Source organism: Amblyomma americanum, chromosome 2, assembly GCF_052857255.1.
Source record: "Amblyomma americanum isolate KBUSLIRL-KWMA chromosome 2, ASM5285725v1, whole genome shotgun sequence".
Classification (NCBI taxonomy): domain Eukaryota; kingdom Metazoa; phylum Arthropoda; class Arachnida; order Ixodida; family Ixodidae; genus Amblyomma; species Amblyomma americanum.
The window spans coordinates 4868706-4895219 of record NC_135498.1 but is presented as its reverse complement, the minus strand read 5'-3'; the positions used below and the strand labels follow the sequence as shown (position 1 = coordinate 4895219).

At 46.8% G+C, this 26514-nt stretch overlaps 1 protein-coding gene across 2 annotated transcripts in view; it reads left to right on the top strand.

The window, feature by feature from the left end:
• LOC144120456 (ras-like protein family member 10B) overlaps positions 1–26310 on the top strand; it is a 48176-nt gene extending 21866 nt beyond the window's left edge. Inside the window, exons 2-4 of one of the 2 annotated variants that reach the window (XM_077652864.1) lie at positions 16763–16852; positions 20429–20633; positions 21706–26310. In XM_077652864.1, coding sequence (XP_077508990.1) covers positions 20469–20633; positions 21706–22128 — 588 coding nt within the window. In that variant the 5' untranslated portion in view covers positions 16763–16852; positions 20429–20468 and the 3' untranslated portion in view covers positions 22129–26310. Of the gene's footprint in view, positions 1–16762; positions 16853–20425; positions 20634–21705 lie in introns of both variants that reach the window. The other variant, XM_077652863.1, reaches the window with a different exon arrangement.
• Positions 26311–26514: the final 204 nt, after the last annotated feature.

Here is a 26514-nt window from a genome sequence, read left to right as displayed (position 1 = left end):
AAGCCCCCTTGCCGTCTTGCTTTGGGTCCTTTTTTATTTTTTTTCGGTCTTCTCTTCAGGCTTGTTTTGCTCCCTTCTTTCCCGCGCAGTTTCCTTTTGCTCTGTTCGGCCGACAGGGCAGCCCGCACGCGATGATCCCCGAATGGAGCGAACGTCGTTTCCGCTCCTCGCCGCTCCGACAGATGTATGTGCGCATACGTGGTAGGGCAACGAAGTTTTTGTCCTTAATTCTGTAGTTTAGAGGAGGGGCGGGTTAATATTAATAATTGTTTTTTTTTTGGGAAAGGAAATGGCGCAGTATCTGTCTCATATATCGTTGGACACCTGAACCGCGCCGTAAGGGAAGGGATAAAAGAGGGAATGAAAGAAGGAAGAAAGGAAGAAATAGGTGCCGTAGTGGAGGGCTCCGGAATAATTTCGACCACCTGGGGATCTTTAACGTGTACTGACATCGCACAGCACACGGGCGCCTTAGCGTTTTTCCTCCATAAAGACGCAGCCGCCGCGGTCGGGTTCGAACCCGGGAACTCCGGATCAGTAGTCGAGCACCCTAACCACTGAGCCACCGCGGCGGGTGGGCGGGTTGTCGCCTGCGGCGTTTTTGATACGCTCAGACGCGAGTGTGAACGTTTGCTTGTTGCTTGCGCTGTGTGGTATTCGTTGACAAATCGCTCTCCGCCTCTATTTATGGCTTTTACTTAATTATTATCCAAGTAATTTTGTATTTTAGTATGCATAAAAGTATACAGTACACTTTAAAACATACAACAAAATATATACCATATAATAAATGAGTATAATGTAATAAATATATAAATATACTTAGTTTACTTCCCGTGGTTTGAACGCTGTCGCGGTGGCAAGGCAAGGAAGATCGTATACTGAGATTTTGGGGCGCACTTAAGAACCTTATACAGCCAGAATTAATCCGGAGATAATTACTTCCTGTAGTGAGCATGCAGTGTTGCTATTCGAATAGTTAGAACACAAAAACTGCTATTATTTTACTCGCATCATGTATCGATTTTTCCATCCTTTTACTTCTCTACAAGAAAGTGCGTTCACAATATTTTGGCATTGCAGTGCTTCACCGGCTGCTCATTTAACGTCCAGGTAGTAAAATACTTTATCGAATAAGCAGCAGCTGGAACGTCGAGCCGAAAATAACGTCAGCGCGGACTACGTCGGCACAAGTGTCCGCGAAAAAAGAGATACATTTTCGCCTGCTTACAGCTTTGGTTCCTGTAGAGAAAACTGCCGCGAAATGGGTGGTTCGGACACGAAAAAAAAAATGAGAAGCAGAGACTTCTTTTTCGAACTCGCAGCCTTCACCCAAGAGTATTCTCACTGAAAAAGAATAGAAAAAATAAAGTGCTCGTCGCTTGTGGCAGTTTGCGGTATGAGCCGACAGTCTGATTTGTTTGATTCGATTGACGGCTTGATGCAGCCTAGAAATGGAGGGATGCTTATGTTCCCAATATTACAACGACAGCTGTTAAAGACGCGTTCCCTGGATTTAGCGCTATAGCGGCAGTAGTCAGCGTGACTGGAGGGCGGTAACCACGGGAAAGGAGGAAAAGGAGGGCTACAGTGGAAGGAGGAGGGAAGTTGGTTACCATGGAAGGAGATGGGTACGGCGGAAGCGGAGGAATGGGCAACCAGAGTGCGGTTGTCGCGGGAAGATACGAATGGATGGTAGGCGGGGAAGTGTATGGCGGGGAAGTGTATGGCGGGGGCGGAGAAATCTGGCGTGTTCCATCGGCGGCGGGTGACGCGCTGGCCGAGGAGAGGCGCAGCGAAGGTAGCGCCGCGTGCCTTACTGGAGGACAAGGTATGGGTGAAAAATAAAAGGAGTGGCCTGTGAGTGTACTTATGATCCAACGTTTAGGGAAATCCTCCAGTGTCGCCGAATCTCACGCAACCACACTGTCAGTTCCCTCCGCCAATTAAGCTCGGCCCGCTTCCCTTTCATTGTTCTTCTGGAGGCGGTACTGCAATTGGACGGAGACAGGTCTGCCATGGGAAATGCGCTGATAAGTTGCAGGCTCAGCATGCCTGATGATATTCATAATCTGATGAACATCTGTCGCTAAGAACGCATTCAACTTGTATCTTCATATTTCATCACCGCCACTGTACAGGCTTCCTTTAGCAAGATGCGAAAGTTTTATGACGAACGGAAAGACGGCGCAATTGTCGCCCTCTCATTGGACGGCTAAACCACTGCTTGAGGGATGAAAATGTGGACGAAGGGGAAAAAAGGCTGGAAGAGGTGGCGTAGTGCAGGTGGTTTCGAATCTATTAATTGCGACCAGCGCGGTTCTTCAACGCACTCCGACATCGCACACCGCACCGGCGTTTTCGCATTTCGCTTCCATCGAAGGTTCACCGCCGCGGCCGATATTCGATCCTGGCACCGTGTCAGTGGCGTAGCCAGACATGTTTCATATTACACGCAGCCGGTAAAAAATAAATAGATAGAGAGCCAGCGCTTAAACAATATCTTAGTAATTTTCCTTCTTTAATAGAGCCGAAGGTTTAGTTGTTTTGTTCACTGGAATATCTGCATAAAATTACGAGTGCAAACTTGATTCCGAGGACTTGCTTAGTAAAGAGCATTTATTTTCTCACGAAAGAACGCTCGTACGAAAAATTGCGGCTGTTTCCAATATTTTCACATATTATGCAACAAAACAAAAGTTTCTGCTCTACAACAATGTCAACTACGAAAAAATGGCATTTGTCAAGACTTCAACCCCATGCATGTGAACCTGTGCCCCGTCGCAGTGGCGCTTAAAAAAAAGCACTTTTTATTTTCACGATAGTTCATGATCAGTTGACGACAATGCAATGAATGAAAAAGTAGGCTGACGTGAAAAGGTATATTTAATTAGGTGAACTGTGCCTATAAATAAAAACAATGCCATACGTCGTGCGATGGTTAAGAAGAGTGACCCTTTTCTGCAATAACTTCCGTTTCCTATTTTAGAGCCGCGACAGCGTACATCAGTCTTATCGTGAAGAAACAACACGGAACATTCCTGAATAATTACTGCAAGACAAAAATAAGGGCCACTGTATGATATTCAATGCGGAACTGTTTGGCGAGGAAAAAGAGCGCTATTAAAATATGGCCGCGGCAAAATATGAAACATGTGGGCGAGGCGGAGATACGCACAACCACATAAGGAACTGAGAAAAGAAGAGGCGGGAATACGGAGAGAACTCCAGGCTGGGACGTACCCGAATCTGTATATTAGGATCATCATTAATCCAACGCTATATCCGGGTGTACGCGCGTGGTGTGGGGAAGACCCTTGATGTATCATATAACATGGGCATGTCTAAAGAATGACGTAATGCAAGCAATAAAAAAACAAGTAATGCAATATAGTGAGGAGCAACGGGACGTATGGCCAGCGAACGCTCAGAAGACCAACAAGGTCTCGTACAGCTTGCTCTGCGGGCGGCGGAAGCAAGTCGAGCCCTGGAATAGGGGCACCAAACAGCGTTCCATGTGAGAAGAAGGACCAACCGCTAAGAGGAATACTTTCTTAGAACAACTCACTCACTCACTCACTCACTCACTCACTCACTCACTCACTCACTCACTCACTCACTCACTCGCTCGCTCGCTCACTCACTCACTCACTCACTCACTCACTCACTCACTCACTCACTCACTCACTCACTCACTCACTCACTCACTCACTCACTCACTCACTCACTCACTCACTCACTCACTCACTCACTCACTCACTCACTCACTCACTCACTCACTCACTCACTCACTCACTCACTCACTCACTCACTCACTCACTCACTCACTCACTCACTCACTCACTCACTCTGTGAGTTCCTCTACAAGCTGAACATTGCGTAAAATTGTCCGTTCACATCCGCATCCTAATGCACAAAAAGTTGGAAAGGAGTCAATACCGATCCAGCGTGCAAATGGCATGGGCGAAAAAAAGCCGAAAGCAGGGAGGAGGGGGGATGCGGCGCTCAGGAAATTTCGGGGGGTGTTCTGACACCGAAACACACCCCTCTGGCTAGCCCCTGCACCACGTGACCAGCAGCCAAACGCTGTAACCACAAAGCGACCACAGCGAGTGCTTCTCGTTGGCTCAGTCCACGGCAAGATTGGGCCCGCCGCTGGTGACCTGCGAGATTACTTGCAGTGGCGACGAAGGCAAAGTGGCAGCTCTTGTTGTTGCCGCGCAGGGGTTTGGAGGAGCCGACTTTCAGCGGGAAGTGCACTGAATAATAGAAAGAAGGGAACCGGCTGACAAATCACGGATCTTGAATCAACAATGGGTGTTTTGTTGGCACGCGGCTGTGAACCGTCATTCGAGCTTCTTGCACGGTTTGTGTTGACGAGTCCAAAAGGTGCCGCACCTATCCTTCCTCGGAAGTGGTACATCATGTAATGGTGCATTTGTCGAAAAGAGTGCGTTGTTGTAATGTGACGTACACATTTTTCAAGTTTCGGCGCCACAGACGCGATGCAAAACGGACCGTGGAAATTCTGTGGAACACTGAAAGCTTTGAGGGTATGTTTAATAAGCGAAGCTTACCAATGCATTGGCCTGCCAATCGCGACAACACTGATAATGTTCTGTTGATTCCAACTGTGGTAGGCATGAAAACATACGTAGAGATAACGCTGCCTTCGAGATAACCTGGAAGAGATCCCGCACCATGGCATTGTTGATGACTTGCTTGGCGTTTACCTATAATGCTTTCAGCGTTTGATCCCGATAAAAGGGTGATGCAGTTCCGTTACGGGAGCGAAAGCTTTCTTTTCTGTATCACTGATGACATCATGGCTGATATTGGCCAGCATTTCCTGCTGCGGCACATTCGAGAGTGAAGCAGGCATCCATGTAATGAAGAGCACGGCTCACTAAGGTTTCGGAGACGTCTGTCCCCTTCCAGAGGAAGACAGTGCCATCTGCCCGACAAGCATCCACAGATTTCTCTGAAAACCTCGGAGCGTATTTGTTTAGCAAATTAGATGATTTGCTCCTAAAACGACAAGTAAAAGGACAGAAAAGGAGAAGTGACCGTCTTTCCTTTTTTTTTACTGGTCCCCTTCGCTTTGAATGGGCAACTCCGGGAGTTTTCCCCAACATTTCGAGTTAATTATCGCATCCTATTCCTCGGAGTTCTCTATATCGTTCAGAAGAAACGTGAAAGCAGAAAACCGAAAGTCGGTTATTGTCCAGGAACTGTGCTCGGCTGACGCACCGATGACGTCAATACATTATTGAAAAAAAACGATCGTACACGCGTTGATTGGCTGAAATAACGATTGCAAATAACGACTCCGCTCAAAAAATGCCCAAGACGACCTAATACAAGCCTTTTTTTTCTAGTGGGGAGAGGGAAATAACATGCGATTGATATATGTGACGCCGCAAATGCCGCGCTGACGGCAGAAATCACCTGAGCTGTGGTCACGAGAACGGGACACTTGGAAATCTATTTATGCAGGAATGAATCCCCGCATGACTGCAAACATGGCTGAAATGCTCAAGGCGGGGAGCAGAACTTCCAGTCGAAATTTTATTAATAACCGCAAATGTTTAAAAAAAACCCTGGAGTGGCCCTTTAAGGGCAGGGAAAGGAGGAGGAGCAGAGGAAGCGGATGTGTTGGAATTTTTTTTCCTGCTTCTGTTTTTGCTTTCTGTATATATGCAGACATTTTGGAAGCGGCATTGTTCATGTTTCTTTCGCAAGTGCTGCTTGCGACCTTGAGCATTGTAATGTCCCGAAAACATTGAGTTATGAGAGCAATTGCGTTTATTCTCTCGAAACATAGAGACCAACTGAGCAGTCAACGGGAAATAAAAAAAGGGCAGGTGTGCTTCGCTGCACTCCTCCTGAACACGCTCTCTCGTTTAATTTACGGCCGAGAACGAGCAAGCAATCATCCGATAGCCTTGCTTGCAAATCTCCGCGTCTCACTCGGTAATTTTCAGTATTTCATTCTGGATGACAAGCAAAGGCTCCTCGCGTAGCCTCTGGGCTGTTCGACGAGTGTCTGCACTCCTCAGATGCACGCACTGCCTCTCTGTCTGTACCCGCATACCCATCGTGAGTCCAATGCTATTCTTTTTTTTTTCAGCTTTCTTCTTCTTGCCTATCACTGCTCGTATTCCTGCCTCGCCGTAACTCTCCCCAGCAGCCGGGAACAAACAGAGGCGTGTCGCTTCCCCTTCCCTGAGATGCCTGCCTGCACATACGCGCCCTAGGCTGACTAGGCCCCCGCCAGGATAGATGGAGAGGGAAGAACGATCTGCTACTCTTGAGGGTCGACCCGCGGAGAAAACAAAACAGATGTTAACAACAAAACAATGACAGGCCGGAGATGCCACCGCGCGCGGCTTGTTGCTTCCCAGGCGCTCTTCTCTTTCTTCTCGTCCCTCGTCGTCACGCCTTATGGCTCGTTTGTCTTATGTCTGATGTATATAGATATTCTCGCAGCTTGCTCTCTTTTGCTGGCTGTGTCATTTTTTTGTCTTTTACTGTGCCTCGAGTGTTCTTTCTCGGTGATTGACGCTGCACTCTCGCCCACTGCGCGGCGATCAATCGCTCGCTGCGTAACGGGAGCACATTTTTCGCGTTCTCTCACGACGAAAGGCACTCGCCGTTATGAACTCCCTTCTTCTTCAAATGTGGGCGGGCACTCTTCGCGCGCATGCGTGCTCCCCTGGCTACGCGTAGGATTTATGGAAACGGGAGCCTTGCAGCTTCCGCTCGAGTTGCTTCAGCGCATTCGGGGAAACAACAGAAATCCTGCTCGAATTCGTTCAGGGAGGATTGCCCAAGTTGGCGCTGCTGCGTGGCCTCGCGGAGCCGGCGACGTTGCCCTCCTCTCTCTCTCTCTTTTGCCGTAACCAGAGCCGATGTTTTCGTAGTCTCGGCGGGGAAGGGAGCGCTTGGCAACCGGAAATCCGAACGGTTGTGTAGGCTGTAGGCGCGGGTGCTTTATTTCTAGAAATCGTTCTTTTCCATGGCCTCGATATAGCGGAGATCGTGCATGAAGGGCAGTTCCATGAATCATGCTCGACCACGTCGGCTTTAGGCTTCACTGACACGCTCGCTGTGATCGTATAAAGAAGTATTTGCCTTCAGGCTGTGAGTGGCGTTTCTTACGCAAAACTCTTCGACTCCCACACCCAGCACAGCCACATGGCTTAGCTCGCGTGGGAGCGACTTGGAGGCTTGAAGAATGGGCTGCAAGAGAGAGACGGAGAAGGAGAGAAGGTTTCTCACTCGTCCCAGGTTCGATTTGCTCGAGTAAGTTAGCCAGGTTGAGGCTCGAGCGGCAGTGTCTCCCAATACACGGGTAATGTGGGTCCTCAAGTCGGTCTTGGGTTTGCAAATCAATGCATTGCCAACACACACTAACAAGAGGTCCCCTTGTGGCTTTTGGGCTCTATCAGAGGCTTGACACTGATTTATGTAAGGCCACTTCACCAAACACAACTTTTCCGTCTTGACTGAGAGCGGTCGAAGCGTTGGTCAGAGTGCAGTGGGTGGACAGTTTTAAGACATGCAGACAGAGAATGGACACAATGTCGTCCTCTGTCTTCCGGAGGTGCATGTCTTACAAATGTCTGCAAACCAACTCGCCCAGCAACACACCTTGCTGCAGTGGGTGCAGTGGTCCAGCGCTCAAACAGGCAGGGGGAAGCGGTTGGTTGGGAAGGAGACTGCGGGGAACCTAGTGCACGGTGAATACGTGGCTCCTGGGTGGGACCGATATGTGTGTGTACTCTCGGGACAGGTGCCGGATACGCTGCACTGAGATCTTGTTCCGCCTTACAGGCATTTCTTGAGTGTCTGGTACTCTGAGAATTCGACTGAATAAATTTCACGAGTGATGTACATACCTTACGGTGGGACAGAACGTAAGATGCGGTGGCTGGTTTGTATGTGGCTTAAAGGCACATTTTCAGTGCACTGTTTTGCCTGTTGGTTGCATAGAATGAGTTATAATGATGCTATTAGCATCGGTCGTACCGCCTATACTGCGGTTTTTAATATTTTAATTAGCCTGCAAAAGCAAATTCGTGGCTCTGACGGTGTCACCATACAGTGGCGGTTTATTAGCAGCGGATATGACATCACTTAGTGGGAGCTTGATGATTGGACAAAGAGTAAATATACTGCAAATTGTGTTAATAACTAGAGATACGTTTTGTCAGATTTTTGTGTTTTACACTACATTAACAAAACCAACTTGTTTGCCTTAGATAAAAGCGCTGTGAAGCAAGTAAAACAAAAATACACCATTAGAGGCTCTGGCTACTTTTTGCATCGAAGGACTTTGCGTCTCTCTGTAAACATCCTACGACCAGTGTTGTCGGTAACGCGTTACAACTAACGGCGTTACCGGTAACGCGTTACTTTTTTCGGTAACGCGAGGTGTCACGTTACTAGTTACATTTTGTTCCAGTTTTGACCCACTCCATCCCCCTTTTTTTAGAAAAAAAAAAGAGCAGAGCATCTAAAATGATGTAAATAAAAAAAATGTACAGGTGCTCTCGACGACCTTTGTTGCGGCTCGCTTGCATGCCAGAAAACACCTGCCCTCGACAACGCACCCAACTAAAAAAAAAAAAGACAGAAGAGCCATAAAGCACAAAACGCGTGCAGGAAAACGCATTCACACACTTGCCTTCACCAACCTCCCCTTCCTAAACCACACACACACACAACTCACTAGAGAGTGGAAGCATGCCGAGCATCTTGGAACCATCACATTTTTCATAATTACTCTAGATTTGTTGAGAGTTCAGCGATGTTTTCTTTGTGAAGTTAGAATTGATGATGGAGTGTCATTTTGTGTTTAATGCCACATTCAGAACATGGCTTCACCATGTGTCACACAGTTAGGATCCGACACATGTAACTCTACAGGCAACTTTAGGCCACTGTAACATTGCTAAGCTCCTGCACATTTGTGCAAAGTATTCTTGTTAAATCAGGATATCGCGTAAGATCGGTGTTTAGGCTAGATGTTATAAGTGAAATGTGAGCTTTATAAAATTGTTATCATAAGTTCTTAAGGTGACGAAAACAAAATTTATCGCCATGAAGTAACGGCAGAATAACGTGCGGTACTTTTTTTCGGTAACAATAACGATAACGCGTTACCTTTTTCGTATGTAACGTTGGGCGGTAACGCGTTCCTTTCTTTTTAACGTAACGAGTACCGTATTTAGTTACTTTTTTTTTCGGTAACGCCTACAACATTGCCTACGACCTAGCACTCAACACTTATGGCTACTCTCTATGTATCTGAGAGTGGCTTTGCGGAATCGATCCGATCGAGCCATTGCACTCTATAAGCGTTCGTTTCGGTTCCAAGGAAGGATGCGTTTGTTTCACATTTAGCAGGCAGAGCGCATAGTCAGCTTGTGGAGGATCACCGGGCGGCGGCGCCAGATGGCGCCACGCTGCAGTCAACAGCACGCGCTCCTTGCTCGCCAAGACCAACCAGCGCGCTAGGAGCGACGGGCGATGGTAGGCGGTAAACATTAGCTGTACGTGCTATGCTAACTGTGTCTGACATCTTGCGCAGGCCGTCACACCGTCGCAGTATCTTGCACTCGAGTTCGGATCCTTAAGTAAGGGAACGTCACTGATCAGTTTTTCCTTCTGAGCCGTCGACGTGATGATGAAGCATCGCTGGGTCAGCTGGGCGTTCACATGGTTGTTGTAACCATGCAAACGCGCTGCCAGCTTTGGCATGAACGAGTTACAGAGAGCAGGCAGCCATGGAGTGCAAACTTCCGCCACGTGCTCAGATAGGCTGTTTTGATACGTCGCATTAAGTGTCGTAATGGGGAGAGTGTAATGGGAATGGGAAGCTGCGCGAAAATCGAGTTGAGGTCAGCATTTTGTTTGCTTGTATTTTGAAATTTCTTCATTGAATAACTCCCGTTCCTATGCATCGATTCTCGTAACACTTTTTGAGCCAGCATCTGTGTGACATGAAGAATCCTTTTGAAGTGCAACAGGCATCCGTTCAAGCAGTGTTTCGCAGATACATGCGAGGGTATCCAAAACGCGTTGTTCTTTAAGCTGTATGGTACTTTTCTTCGCGTAGACAGACTTTGTATTGACACCCTCTAATCCTTCGCTACCGTCTTTGTGTAATCACGATTAGTGCCTCATGGGTCTTTTACAGGCTTTTTTGCCAGCGCTGGCACTGAGGGCATGTTCTGGCGTTCGACTTACGATGCAGTTTCTTGTTTGTAGCGCAAGCAGAGGTTTAATCTCTGAAATAAACACTTCACTCCAGGGGCGGTACCGGGACATTTGTGGTGAGGCGGCGCGGAGGAGCAACAACGATGAGGGGGCGTGGCGGTGAAATTTTGTTAGTTATGTTGTCTCGGCGGCAGTGCTTTTCGAAAAAATAAAACAAACCAAACAAAAATTCAGAATACACTTATGACTGCTTGCGTGCTGTGAAGGTGAAGCATTAGTGCGTCATCGTGAGAGTTCCACCTCGACGCAGGGGGCGCACTAAAAGAAACGAAGATTTTTCTCCCAACGTTGTTTCCTAAAACGCTGAATCCACAAAGGTCCGAGTAAAACACTAGGAGAATCGGTTCGAATACCTGTCGCGAGCTAGTCTCCAACCTGACTAAGAGCTGTACGCTATATGAGACGAGAAATCGTAAGACCATCACCCGTTTTCGTGTGCAATGTACGTACCCATAAGTTGTATATTCGTCTATTTCCAACTGTTACTTCCTCACTCTCAGCTCGAGGCAGGCAGGAAATAAGCATCACTGCAAAATACGACCTCTGTGCATTGAGGCTGCAACTAGCTCAGCATCACGATGAGCTGACGCACGGTCGTACAGGCGAAAAACTCAGCGATGTGCGCAGCCGTGTTTAACAGCGGGTAAATGCGATATGCAAAACTGTATCTATAAGCATTCTTCTGTCGGTATTCTTATTCTGTGTATTAACAGTGTTGGCGGTAAGGCATTACAAGTAACAGCGTTACCGGTAACGTGCTACTTTTTCGGTAACTTAGTAACGTACTCGTTACCATTTGGAATTTGTAACGGGTAACGTACTTACATTAACATTTTTCGGTAATGTGAGGTGTCACGTTACTAGTTACTGTTTGTTCCAGTTGTCACCCATTCCGTTCCCTTTTTCTAAAAAAAGCGCAGAACACCTGAAGTGATGTTGCAAATAAACGAACAGGTGCTGTCGACGACCTTTGTTACGGCTCGCACGAATGCCAGAAAACACCTGCCCTTCACGATGCACCCAACTAAAAAAAAAGACAATAGCCATAAAGCACGAAACACGTGCACGAACACGCATTCATAGACTCGCCTTCGCCTACCTCCCCTTCCCAAAATAACTCACACACACAATTCTCTAAAGAGTGGAAGCATGCCGAGCATTTTGGAACATCACATTTTTCAGAATTAGTTCAGCGATGTTTTCTTTGTGAAGTTAAAATTGACGATGAAGTGCCATTTTGTGTTTAATGCCACATTCAGAATATGGCTTCACCATGTACCACAGAGTTAGGATCCAACACATGTAACTCTACAGGCAACTTTAGGCCACTATAGCATTGCTAAGTTCCTGCCCATTTGTGCAAAATATCGCGTAAATTGGTTGTTTCGGCTAGAAGTTCTATGTGAAATATGGGCTTTATAAAACTGTTATCTTTAGTTGTTGCAGCGAAGACGCACTAATTAAAATTTATATCCATGAAGTAACGGCAAAGTAACGTGCGGTGCTTTTTTTCGGTAACGGTAACGCGTTGCTTTTCTTTATAGGTAACGTAGGGTGGTAACGCGTTCCTTTTTTCTTAGCGTAACGAGTGACGTATTTAGTTGCTTTTTTTTTCGGTAACACCTACAACACTGGTATTAACACACTTATTAAATAAACATTATTCATATTCTTATTCTTAGACGAGGTGGCGCATTAGATGCACCACAGATTAGATAGGGTATTAGCATGAATGACGTAGAAAAGAAAAAGAATATGAGCATAAACGGTAGATTGACATGAAGACATCATTTGCCCTTGTTTAGGGTGAAAGGGCTGCCTTACATGAAGGGACGCTAAGCAGCACTATATCCAGTTTCAGTGCTGATTAAAAATCGTTTCTATGGCTGTTTATGGGCTTAAAAAAGCGCAATTCTATTTTATATTTCTTCGGCACTCGATTCAAACTGGTGGCGCCGACACCGAAGTTGACTCCGGGATCACTGTAAAACCTATATAGCCTCTGGGATCCGTTGCACCGCAGTTTACTTGTGAAATTGGCCGCTGAAGGCGACACCTTTATTCCATTTGCTACCTGCCCTCAGTGCCCCTTGAACGCTTATTAGCACTTAAGCCTTTATCACTCCAGCACTCACGACTAACACTTGTCCCGCGTTCAATCGCCAAATTGAGCGCGCCTCGAATAAATGCCTTTTCCTCAGGTGACGTGACTGGCTTGAAAGCATGCTGAGCACGCCCTGAGTGCCCTTTCTCGAACTTGTTGTTTGCTCTTTCTCGAGTTTTTCAGTGCATTTTTTGTTATTTTAAAGTTAACTGTGGCGGGCTTGTGATTGCGTTGTATTTGATTTATTTTGTCCTGTAATGCGCCCCCGCTTGGCCTTCAATGACAGCAGTAATAAACACCGTTTTCTATTTAGTTGAGCAATTGTGAGTCCCACAGTAAATTGCCAGTGTGCAGGGGAGAGAGTTGCTCTTCTTCGCAAGCGACGCAATCCGGCTCAAGTGCTCGGGCGAGCCGTTTAACGTTGTCGCCCGGAGGTTTCGTCGCCGCTACAGGAATACGGCTGCCACAACCACAGAGGCAGAACATATCTGCAGACACAAGCGCAGCAGTCGAAGTCGAGGAGAAGAGAAGACGTAAAGAGATGGAGGGGCAAAACAAACCAAGCGGAAAGAGCAAGAGAGAGAGAGAGTTTGTGATTCTGTCGTGTCCAGAGCGCCAGCGGTCACTGAGCTTCACGGCGTCGTAATCGCAGCCGAGAGCAGTAAAAGAAAGTACCCGTCTTTCCCCAGAATTGATAGCCGGCGTCGGAGGACAGAAGGAGGTAGGAAGTGGAAAGGGGAGGCAGAGAGCATGCGACGCGCTAGCCTGGTCGTTTAATTCTTTGTTCTCTTCATTATTCCTCTCTTTTCTTTCTTGTTCTTACTATCTCGCTTTCTGTACACTGTTTGGACATGCGGCGGTGGGACACTGGAGCGAAGAGTGGACCTCTTTGTTGTGATGGCCTCGTTCGCGGCGGGTCCGCACCGAAGAGTTGTTAAACGCAGGTCGTCTCCAGTCGGAGCACTGCCGCTTCGCGAGAAGAAGGCAGCCGAAGAGCGGAAACGTTACGCGTGGGAAGATCGCTGCTAGCCGGCCAGTCTTGGCACGAGGGATCGAAGAAGAAGCAGCAGTTGAAAGTAAGAGATGAGCAGTATAAGGAACAAAAAGAGATTAAGGCAGGCGTGCCGTTGGGACGCATTTGCCCGTAAAATGCGAAAGACGCGATGGCCTCGGGAATGTGAGCCGGCGGATACCGTTCCAAGCCATTCTCCGCTTGCGTGCCGGGTTTTTGCCTATTTTAACTTCACTTTATGTCGTGGATTTAGGAGTGGTACTCCACACCCGCGTTATTCATGGCAGCGGTGCTTTCGAATTAACTTTGTTATGTGGCTGCCGTTCTTGCTTTTATCCTCGACGAATGTTGTAAGAGGCTGGAATGAAGACGCCATTTGCTCCGAGAACAAATTAACGACTCAGGAAATCCCGGCCTGTGTAACGAAGTGCAACCTCACTGTCACTCTTTTGATGAAAAGAAAAGACATACGTATGTTACGCGCCCGTTATTAACGCCCCGTAATGTCTCTGTAAAGCGAAATCGTTTAAATAGCCCGTTGGGATTAAAAGTGAGAATTGACGCAGGCGCTGTTTTATTTTAGGTTGTGGCTTGGGCGCGACTGGCGAGGAATCCTAAACGCGAAAACTTAAAGACTGTAGGATGTCTTAGTTTCGAAAATGGAATCCCATCATCAAGCCAAGAAATGGCAGTCTCATCAATAGTCACAAAGAATCGGAATAAAGGGTTCGATCAAGGAGAAAAAAATAAAAACGACGAAGAATAATGTGCAACGCAAATGAATGCCATATACGCCGGAACGTTTTTAAGGTGCGAACGTATAAAGTGATGCATACTCTATTGTTTTCGTTTCTTTGCGGAAGTGACACAGTGAAGACACCCATTGTCTCGTAATAACCGCATATGTGGCCCTACACCAACACTTAGGCGGAAGACTGCTCACACAAGAAGCTGAACCGGGTGACCCTTTGCAAGATGACGTCACCTACGTACGCTTACCTAGTCAATTTGTCTAGGGGGTCCACATTTTAAATCGATCAAGAAGCCCATGCGACAGTTGGCATTTAAGTTTTCATAGTAAATCAGCGATGGAATTGTCCTCACGCAGCTGCGAATGCGACACGCTGACCGATCGCTAGCGCTACTTGGCTTCTGTTCTTTGCCATTGCTACCGTCGTTGTACTTGGAGGACCAGAGTGTATTCAGTAGCGTAGATGAGACGAGCGGGAATAAAAGTAGCGAAACAAAAAGCGAGTGCGGCTGAGATTGTAATGAACGTAAGAAAAAGAAATGAGAGAACATGCATCATGCACACAATGCTTTCTAATACTTCTTGCTTGCTTGGGTGCATTTTTGGTTTTTGCATTGATTGGTGTATTTCAGAAACTGTTCTTCACACTTCATATTAGCTTCTCATATGTTTCTATGCAAAAAACAATCGTAATCTTATTGGAGAGTCTCTGTAAAGACATTGAAAACAAGATGGAAAGAAAAGAGGAAGTGAGGGCCGCTGCAGAAAACCTAAGGGGACGGAGAGAAGAAGCTAGACGCAGATGAAGTCCGCAAACCAAGTGATGGGCTTTCAAAAAGTATGAGATGTTCGTTTAGTTAGGGAAAACTCGTGAATCTTGAAACTTGAATAACAGAAGGTAAATTATTCGAAGAAAAAAGAAAGGAGTGGCTAAAATTTGATGCGACTTAGTAAACACGGTAGGCGAAAGCCGTCATGTCCCTTTGTTATCTTCCCCTTCTTCTCTTCTCCTCTGACTTCTTTCTCTCCCTTCTTTTTCTCCTCATTTTTTTTCTATTCCTCTTGTTCTCACGGCTTTGCTTAGCTTCTGTCTTCACCTTCTTCTCTCTCTTGGCTTGGATTTTGTTTTGAATACCTCGGCTTACGCCAGCACTTGGGATAAGCCTTGGGTGGTCATCTTTTGCCGATTATGGGGTATCATCAAAATAGAAACTGTACGACAAGAATCGCGAAGAATAGGAAAGGGTGCTGACATCAACAAGGACGAAGAGAGAAAATGGCCTGAGTCGACAAAAGCGATTGCAACAGTAAGGACTAAAACAAAAACAAACCTGATGGAGCCTTCTCAAGGTGAGTATTTCTAACCAGTAACTTAAGCCAACTCCGGACGCTGCAGATGACCCTAGACACGTTCATGACATTGTGGAATGTCGCATTCTGCTGCGAAGATTAAACAAAACTCCATTGTCTACTTGAGGCAGTGACCACGCACAGCGCACAATACAGAGAGAGGAGAAGAAAGAAGGATGAGGTCGAGAGATAAGTAAACCGTTAGCAAAAAAGCTACGCCGTGACTTTCGGCGCGGCACGGCTGCGGGTTAGCGCGGTTGCATTTCGCCCCCGTCTCGGGGTATCCGTGTTCCATCGCTGCAATGCGGACGTTGGAAGAAGCGGGCACCGCCGGGGTGCGCGTAATGAATCAACGAAGGCGGCCCCGTTCCTGTCGCGTCTGTCTACACGTGCTTCTTCTTGGTCCCGGCGACAGCAGAAAATTGCTGCCTCGCAATGAGATCAGGCCGGCCGCAATCTTCTCCGAGACGCGCGCAGATCGCCCAGCGACCACGTGTGGCCCGCTGCAGAGCCGCCTTCTCCCTTTTCTGCGCTTCTGTTTCTCCTCATGCTCCCCACGGAAGAGAGAGCGTGAAGGACATCGAGAGAAAGGGTACGCGGGCTATGAAAAGCTGGAGCGTCGGGCGTTTTGTCTCCTAATGAAAACGACCGCCGGCCTTGACCTTTACTACGGAGCCTTTAAGTCTGTGCGTTGACTCCGGCGCTAGCTTCTTTAGTCGCTGACATTCGAAGCAAGGATCTTTTTTTTTTTCAGTGGGTGTTTTTTTTTTTATTGCTTTCGGCCCCGTATTTCTTCCTCGCAGAAGTGAAAGCCACGCTGTTGATGCAAGACTCCGTTGGCAAACGTGAACGCTGATTGGTTAGGCCGCGTCTCTCTACGTTGCTTGCATTTACTGTGCTGTTTGCGAGGGCTGATTTCTAGGTGTAACTTAGTGCTGGTACTCTCATATGTTAACTCTTTCGGGCTAATAAATATTGCCATGCTGGTTTTGTGACTGTGCAATTGAAGGAAGCCGCTTTCTCTTTCTTTATTCATTTCTTTTTTTCCTTCATTATTTCTTTATCTCTTCTATCCTTTCTTTCTTTGTTCACCAGGAATGCGTTCTCTAAATGCATAAAAAAACTGTGCCATGTACGGAGGTTACGAAAGTGGAGGTGCAAAACACAGGCGATTTAAGCGACGTTATCATGGATTATTGCACGTTGTATCCTAGGGATCCTAAGCCTGTAATACGAACTCCGCTTGTATTTGCATGCGCAGGTGACGCCAGCGGACATGACAACAGGCTGATATACATAACGGCGGTCTTCAGACGACGGAAGAGACGATTCTCAAGTGCCATGACACATGGTGAGTTGAACGAGGCCAGCACTGTCTTGAACCCACGTTGTGCTGCCTGAGCCCATACGCTTTATCTTCTCGTATGGTGCAGTGGTATGGCATACTTGCTGGATACACTTATTGGCTGAACTGAGATGCAGAAGCGGCGCAGAAGTTTCAATTTAATTGTGCCAGACTCTTTTTTTTTTTTAGGAACAGCGCGAAGGACGAGACACATAGAGGAAATAACCACAAGAAATACGCTGACTCAAAATTGAAATTTATTCTAGTAGAATACCCCGCCGCGGTGGCTCAGTGGTTAGGGCGCTCGACTACTCATCCGGAGCTCCCGGGTTCGAACCCGACCGTGGCGGCTGCGTTTTTATGGACGAAAAACTCTAAGACGCCCGTGTGCTGTGCGATGTCAGTGCACGATAAAGATCCCCAGGTGGTCGAAATTATTCCGGAGTCCTCCACTACTGCACCTCTCTCTTCCTTTCTTCTTTCAATCCCTCCTTTACCCTTCCCTTACGGCGCGGTTCAGGTGTCCAACGATATATGAGACAGATACTGCGCCATTTCCTTTCCCCCAAAACCAACTATAATTCGAAGGATGCAATCGACTATCTCCCCAGAACATGGCACGCACTGTCCAGCCGAACTTAAATCGGAAACCACCTGTGCGATATTTTCCTACTGTGCAGCGAGGCATTTCTTTGCAGCCTGTTTACGAACGTATGCTTCTCTGGCTAGGTTGCACACAAACTTGAATCACACTGGGCGTATGCTGAAGCTGAAAGTAGAAAGGCATACTATTCTGTTTCGCTCATAGGTGCAGTTCGCGCTTTATTCTGGCCTGGTAGTACATGCTTTTATGATTGTCTAAGAGTGATGTATATACCTCCCTGATTACTTTTGTTCTCAGCACAATTTGAAAAGCTTGGCACATTTGCACGAGTTTCACGAGGGCCGAAAAAACAGCTTCGGCACCAAACCTGTTCGCATAGGACGTGCGTGCAACTGAAACTGATGTGGAGGTGAAAGCCGGTCTCACATGCTGCAATATGTGATAGTGAGAAGTGATCATTCCCAAGTAAGACACCTATGAGCCTGGATCGCTTTTGGAGCGTCCTATAGGTACTTCTTTCCTAGGTAGTAGAGGTCGAAGCAATAGAGAGGGAACACGGTCGCGGTGATGGCGACACCTGTATTTCGTTTTTGTTCTTTTTTGGACTATAACAGCACCGGTTCCGGTTCGAGCGGTCTCTTTGCTGTTTCAGTTCCGCAGGCTATCGATGTTGGCCAACTTGAATTTGATCTCAGTGTCCTTTTACAAACAAACAATGGATGTATTAATGCAAAAGGATTATACGTCCCATTAGCTAAAAAGCCGTCCGTCGATGGATGATGCAGTACGCCTGTGTACTATGTCGCAACACATTTAAGCGAACACGTACACTCATGAATGATGAAACGTAACGTACTATGGCCTATGAAAGTCAAGACTCGTAGCCATAATCATGACTCAGAGTCATTATGCAACGGATCATCACTCAACACTTTACAAGTAACATAAAACAAGGTGTATAGACTTGAATAAAATGTAGCGCAAAAGAGACGAGCGCGGGAGGGAGACACGACAAACACGAACGCTGCTAACAACTGGCTTTATTTTCCGTAACAGTTATCAATATATGGGTGTACACACCGCATGCGCACACAAGACAAAAAAAGAAAGAGAAATCTCGTTACATGTCTACAATGGCAGGAATAACGGGTATCAAGAGTATCATCAATGAAAAAATGGGGGAACAAACAGGCATTGAAGAAAAAACCTAAAGAGAAAACCTAAAGAAAAAACAGGCACGCACGTAAAAGGCGGTGTTGTCCGTACAGAAAACTTTCCAGAGAAGCGCGCTCGGAGGAGCACAAACTTATTGACGCGTCGCTAATGCAATGACTCGTTTTTCTGTGGATGTGGAAAGCCTCTAGCAAAACTCTATATTCTATATAGGGAAGACGAGGCGCTGTCTAAACTACTGTTTAAGGGAGCATGCTCTAAACATAACACAACAAGATAAGTTCGCGAATTTAGTTTCGCATGTTCTGATGTACAAGTGCGAGCCCCGCTTTAAAGAAGCAAAGATTCTGGGCAGGAGTGCAAACACGAAAGTCAGAGTTTTGCTGGAGGCTTTTCACATCTACAAAAAAAAACGAGTCATTGCGTTAGCGACGCGTCAATAAGTTTGTACTCCTCCGAGCGCGCTTCTCTGGAAAGTTTTCTGTAAGGACAACACGGCCTTTTACGTGCGCGACTGTTTTTTCTTTAGGGTTTTTTTCTTTAGGTTTTTTCTTCAATGCCCGTTTGTTCTCCCTCTTTTTTAGCTGATGATACACTTGACACCCGTTATTTCTGCGATTGTAGACATGTAACGAGATTTCTCTTTCTTTTTTCTGTGTCGTGTGCGCATGCGGTGTGTACAGCCATATATTGATAACTGTTACGGAAAATAAAGCCAGTTGTTAGCAGCGTTCGTGTTTGTCGTGTCTCCCTCCCGCGCTCGTCTCTTTTGCGCTGCATTTTATTCAAGTATGTGTCACCAACTATCCCAGCAGCAAGTTTTATTGAAGACGTGTAGAGTTTGTACAAAGTATGCGTAGTCATGACGCGCAGTAATAATCATTCTTCAGCGTAGCATGACATCACATTACTTCTGCAGCGTAACAAAACTCAGCACTTTACAAGTAGCCTAGTCATGGCACATGACTCAACAGTTTATTTTGCGACATACATGACTTGCACTTTACAGGTAAAGTAACAAAAGTGTATAGAGTATGTACAAACTATTCATAGTCATGACTCATGACTTACCGTCATTCTGCAACGTAGCTCGACTCAGCACTTTAATGCTTTCACATTCTTACACGGAAGCAGTCTTGAGTGTATTTGCCGAATTAAATTTTTTCTCACTGCAAGTCGATGCCATCCAGCAGGTCTCAATCAATGGCAGGCTTTTAGTGCATGGAACGTGATATAATTTTCAGTATTGGCCTGCGAGAAGCCTGAACATTACCATTCAAAGGGAAACCGACTTCGAGCGACGTTATCCCGACAAGACAATAATCGTGACATCTACGAGGTTCCTATGAACAAATGGCAACGCAGAACTTGTAGCATGCTTGCCTGCATCTGTTGTAGGGTTGGAGGCGCGATTAGTCGGGCCTTCTCTTCGTGTCAGGCATTTCGGAGGCCAGGTGATCACCGAGGCTGTAGCGGGTTGAATGTTACGTCACGCACGGTCCGCGCGCTGACGCTGACCGAAACAAAAACTTACGGTAAAAAACGTCTTGTAATTGGTTAGTTATACGATACTCTTACTTTTAAGGTTATTTTTGTGACTGTTAAGATTGTTGGGGCATTTCAGGGCCAATGCAACTTCACATAAATGACTTTGTGCCTATATGCCCTTGTGTTACTCCCCTTGTCTCACCAGTGTAGGCGGTTTGAGCCGCAGAAGCTTACTTGGGTTGGGTTACTCTGGGGTGGGACAGCGTCGCAAATTAACGAGAGCTGATTGTGGCGCCCTCCCGTGCGCGCCGCAGCAGCCGAGGCGTGCGGTCTCCTCAGCAGTAGCGTGGCGGCCGGATGAGCCTGGTGAAGGTGGTGGTGCTCGGCGCGCCGGCGGTGGGCAAGACGTCCATCATCCACCAGTTCGTGTGGAGCGAGTTCAGCGAGACATACGTGCCCACCGAGAGCCGCCGTACCTACCACCCGTCGGTGGTGGTCAACGGACGCCTGTACGACCTGCAGGTATGTCGCATAGACCACCCGCTTTGCTTTACGCAGCTACCTCGGCATCCCTGTTCGTTTTTCCTCGGTTTCCGATTCCTGCTTCTTGAAACATTCAGTTACAATCTCGTATTTTATGCAATAATTGTTACAATCTCAGTTGTCTTCTGCATGTGGTTCCACCTGTTCGTTTGCTGTCGATGCGATGCTCTTTTATTTCCTCAGGTAGCTGTATTTTTCTTGCCTTTCTTTATTTTACATTTCCCCATCTGTGCCGTGGCTCTGACACACAAGTCCTGTGTAGGTTTTGTAGGCTGCGCATATCCTTTCTAAGAATTGAGTAAACCCATTACCACTATTATTATTTTGAGCAATTTTACCTTCGCAAGGATAAATTGACTATTGCTCCTACCACCTGAATGCTCTCGAGTGACTATGCTCATTTGGAAGACATAGATGAGTTCAGCATAGAGACAAAGGGCCTGTTCGGGGCTTACTAACGGCAAGTGGAACAAGTTCGCCCAGAGCAATGCTTACTGATCTGAGCCCCAGAAGATAATTGTGCCGGACGTCACTAGAAGATAAGGATGTTTTTGAGTGCGGAATGTGACCACAGAGTAGAAATGCACCAGGTGATCAGTAATTCGTTGATTCTGCGTTGATCCACTAGACTCTGGGCGCCTTCATATTTACCTTACTCGGGTATTCGGCTATGTCTTACTACCCTTTAACACCTTTTATCTCTCTACTTTCTTCGTACTTCTGTAGTTTTCACCAGGTTGCATATTTTCGATGCCTTCTTAAAAGACACAGCTAGCTCGTTGCACCTGATTTGAGTTGGGTTGCAAAGAATAGGGTGCCTAAACCACACGAAAGTAGTGCATGAACTGTAAGAAGCATAGCTCACGTCTCACGCCATAGCTTAAAGCATTCAAGGATTAAGACTGAACAGTCAAATAAAGCTTGCTGCGCTTGGCGAAAAGGAAGCTTGTGTTGAAGTTACGGCTAAAGCTTTATCTCCGCTTTATATTTTGTTCGCATTTCCTCAAGACAAACGAGCTTTCTCCCATGACCTCCCTCCACTGCATCGCAGGTGACCGACCTGCCCGTGGTGCCGTACTTCCCGGCAAACTCCTTCTACGAGTGGAGCGACTTCCGCTACTGTGGGCTGCGCAGCGCGTCGGCCTACGTGCTCGTCTTCGACCTGAACGCCCCGGAGACGTTCCAGTACGTGAAGAACATGCGCGAGCAGATCTTCGAGTCTCGAAACATGCAGGGCGTGCCCGTGTTCGTGGTGGGCAACAAGCACGACCTGGGCGAGCCCCGCGAGCACCGCGAGGTGGCCGGGCTCGTCAAGAAGCACTGGCGCTGCGGATACGTCGAGTGCTCGGCCAAGTACAACTGGCACGTGGGCATGCTCTTCAGGGACATAGTGCGCGCCCTGGACGACGGCGGAGGGCTCGGGGCGCGGGGAGTCGGCGACCAGGGACGCAGGGACCGCTGCCGGATTCTCTGACGCCGGCGGTCGGCGTCGATCTGAAGAAGAAAAAAAGATATGCCGCTGTCTCGGAGGGAACGGACCTGCTGCTCTTAGATGTGCAGACTCCTTACGCCCCGCACGGAATTAGTTTCAGACGGTTATTTATGTTTATTTAGTTCTTTAACAACAACAGAAAAAGAAGAGACTACGTCCTTTCTCGACTATTATGTCAGTAAGAGTGAAACAGCACTTTGTCGGTTACTGTCATCGTGCCCTGGGCGCAATAAGGGATTGTCTTCTTTAAGTAACAACTTTGGATCTGCCTGCGTACTGAGAATTAGGAGAACAAACCGTGTGAACGGTCGTGACAAGAAACACCTCAGGGGCTTTTTCTGCAGCACGAAGGAAATCTGCTTGCATTTGAAAAACGCAGTTCAGACCTATCTGTTGCTAGACTCGGAGATTTTACCGGGAAGAGAGGGCAGTTGTAAAAGACATGGTGAAGGTGCAGACAAAAGTGCCATGAATTCAGGGGCGATGGGCGACGCCAGCACCTCGTTATCAAGACTGTGCCGCGCGCTGCAGGCTCCTGGTGCCGCGGTCAGGGCTTTGCAGTCGTCCTGGATGAGAGCAGCTGGGCATGGATACCGCCCTAAAAGCCAGTTTATTATTTTTTTTGCGTGTTGAGTGACTGGCTCGTAATAATTTTTCATCGAAAAGAGCGCTGTTTTGCAGACTGTTTTTCAAAGAGCGCAGCCGCGAGTGACATGGACAACCTCACAAGGACTTTCGTCGATACCTTCGCTGCAGTGCATCGGATTATGTTCCATAATGACTACGGTGTATCGCAGAAAGCCTTTTCACGCCTGCGCAAAGGAAACAACTCATCAGGGCTCTCTATGCGTTTTTGCAACGTTCACACCTGAAGTAATTATGGAACCGTCGAGTTGCAAGGGGTTTTATGGCGAGTTTAGAGAAACGGAAATCGTAAACGTTGCAAGCTTCAACGTATAGCAGGTCGCTTAGATCGTGATGGGCTATTCTTTCAATAGCCAAGATGAATGTTCTTCAGAAAGTAATAAGGCTGCTGTTACAACGCTGTTACAACGCTGTTACAACGCCCTCGCCTGTTGTAACGACCCTTCAACAGAAAGCTGTTGCTCGTTAGCCTGCGATGACTTTCACAGAGCTGGCTTTTTGAATAACAGTGATGCTGTGCAAGCTTTAGCTACCTTAGCCAAATACTGCCAGAGTATGAACTCTGCAGGAGTAAGCGTTACCTGGGATAGCTGATGCAGGCAGGCGACGTGAGAACTCAGCAAACCGTTACTCTTGTCTTGCACATGGAATACTTGCAAGCACACACAAAGTTGAGCTCACGATGCTGTACGGTTCGAGTCATGACCTCAGCAAAATACGCGTCACTTACCGGCTTGAAAATGATGGACAGTGCACCTGACAATAATAGCGTAACAACGTGTTGTATACCCCAATTTCCGGTATGCAGTCCGCGTCCGGGGCCTAGCCCGCATCCGGTACACAGCATTTCGTTGAGCATTTATGCTACATTAGTCGGCATTGAAAAACAACATGCCTATGTATGAACTTGCAGATAGTACGGAAAGCTCTAAATTCCAATTTTTAAACATGTTTGCAGGCTGTACGCTGAAATATACGGAATATGTTTTAGGAATACCAGTGCTTGCTTGGATTATGACGTGGTACTGTTTCTACGTCGAAGGCACCCTTGTTGAATGATGATGTAAAATAGAGTGTCAGCTTGCTTAAGGAGATACTGCTGAGTGGTTGTCTTGCACCCCTGAAGAAGAAAAAAGAAAAACAGCACGAAATGTCAAACTACTACACGGAGAAATTTTTGTATTTTAAATTCCTTGTTTCGTGCCGTTTCTTAATTGATACCTGCTTGTGAGCAGAAGCATCGTGAAGTTTAACAAACGAGAACACGAGTACACATGGAACACATGATGGGACCGCGATGGACTACAAACCACTCGCTGTGCGTCATATGTCTTTTCGTGTCTTGTTACATTTAAAAAAGTTCAGGCTGCTGTATTCAAACAGCCTAGTGCTAAGTAGTTCAGTACAGTTTTGAGTTAAACCTTCGTCAAAGCCCATAATGCAACAATGCAGAATGCATTTAGACTTCACTTTGCGGGAATGATTTAGTACAGCAAGTTAAGCCTTTTTTGTTTGCAATTGAGGTGTTTTTTGTGCACAGTTCAAGCTCATGCTGGATGAATGGTGTGAATATTCAGAAATATATGCCACATTCATTGTAAAACACATACTTTTCTAGCACAGACCGTGTTATCGACTGTCGTAGTGCCTCGCAACGGCTTGTTGGCAGTTTTGTCGTTTGTTATAGCCAAACACTGAATGTTTCCCACACTTACTTCCTAGCTTCGTGCGACAGCTGCCTTTAGAGGAGTGAACATGGGTGCCAGATTCAGCCATGCGAAAGACAAACGGTCGCAGGTTGATTTGGTCTACGAGCTAGGGATGCATTCAAGAGTTTCTTCGTCGACAGGCTCAACGTCAATACTTAGTATGTAGTTAAGTGGTATGACTTGTCCTTAGTGAACGTCGCCGATGCTCAAGGTGCTGAAATAATGCTTAGCGAGGTTTGTTTAATTTTCTTTCCGGCAGCGTGTCCTTACTGCAGTATATCGCGCGAACATGTGACTGGCGGATTAGACAGGACAAATTTTAAGTTCAGCATGCGCATTGTCCATTCATACGAGTCATTCAGATAAGAGCTGCAGTATTTTGCGAGCTGCAGTTTGTTCCAGGCGGGGTCGAATAAGACTACAGGTTGCCTAGAACTGCGACTTCAAGGGGATTGAAAGTTACAGCAAAGGTTCTCTATGTGATATTCAAAAGTTATGGCTCCATGCCATGGCGGGGAACTCTGTGGAACGATAGTGAGTGGTTCCTTCGCAAAACGGAGCTTGGTTGATGATGTACTGATATCGTCAGTTGAACGATGTTTCGCATAGTGACCAAGATAAAATGTTACTTATTCGACACCACTTGGACACTGACCATTATTGACACACTGAAGCGAGTCTAGTGTTGAGGATCGGGGCTTCTGCAGCATAAGAATTCAAATTTTCTTTCTATCATTCTTCGTGACTGGCTGACGTGACGCCGTGCCTCACGTTCCCTCTTCACCATTGGCCCGTTAAGGCGGGGGTGTGACGACGTTTTGGCTAATCACAAACAGGGATAAAAAGAAAAAGTTTAATAAAGCTAAACTGGAATTATGCCAGTTGGTCTTAAGAGATTCAAGGCTGTGACTTGAGGAATTTTAGGGTGATGTTCTTGCAGGTGTCCTCACATAAAGCGACCAAGATAGGACGTCAGCGGTGGAGTGCATTCATGATGCCGTCTTGGCGAGAAAAGACGACGATCATCCTAACATTGCTCGTCGAACCTATTTAGTTGATGTCAAGATGTGTCGAAATTCTCACTGTTCGCACTGCCCATGCTTTGACACAATGAAGCACAGCGTCACGACGCGTCCCTTCGTTGCAAGTCCTGTCACTGCTTCGCAAGTCTGTGCTCTGTCCCGCTCTTAGGTCATTGTTTAGTGACAATCCCGATTGATGAAACTGCCACAAGTGTTTTACCCCAAAGGAGGCCGTCGAACAAGTCGAGGCGATTCTGAAAGAAATAAACAGTAAGCTTTTATTTACTGTTTCGACTGCCGAAATGGCTGGTTTTATGACTAAACTGAGAGAAAATTAACCGTTGGCTTAACAAACCTTTGGGAAACTCCGCGAAAAACGAGAACACTAGGTATTTTGAAAGGCAGTTTTCTTGTTTCCTTAGATTTTACCTTCGTTGGCCATCTAAACTGGGTGTTAATTTCCGGATAATGTGAATCTGCTGAAACTGTAGCACTGATGGCATAATACACACACGCAGACACACACGCGCGCGCGCGCGTGTGCGTGTGTGTGTGCACAGAAATGCCGAAGATGGCTCAGTAGCAGCACACAGGCCATAGCAATGATTCCTTTTTGGTGTAAATTTTTGGCCACGTGTTTCTGCAGTGCATCTCAACTGATTGTAGTGGTGACAATATTTTTGTATATTGAGATAACGGAATGTTCCTACATGGTTCTTTTTCTTCCTACAACGACAAGCCATGATACCTGAATGAGACCGCTTGAAGGAAATAAACAGTTGTTGAACACACTTTCAATGAGTGGCACTCTTTGCTTGACGCACTGCACTTATACGACAGTCGAACTTTTTGTTCCGACCAAGAGGGTTGCAGATCACCTCCGTATTCCTGGCGAGCACTACGTCCTTGCAGCGTGAACCCGCAGTCACTGTGAGGGAGTACGCAGTTAACATGTCTTACGGTAACGAGCAGAATATAATTGAGTGACTCTG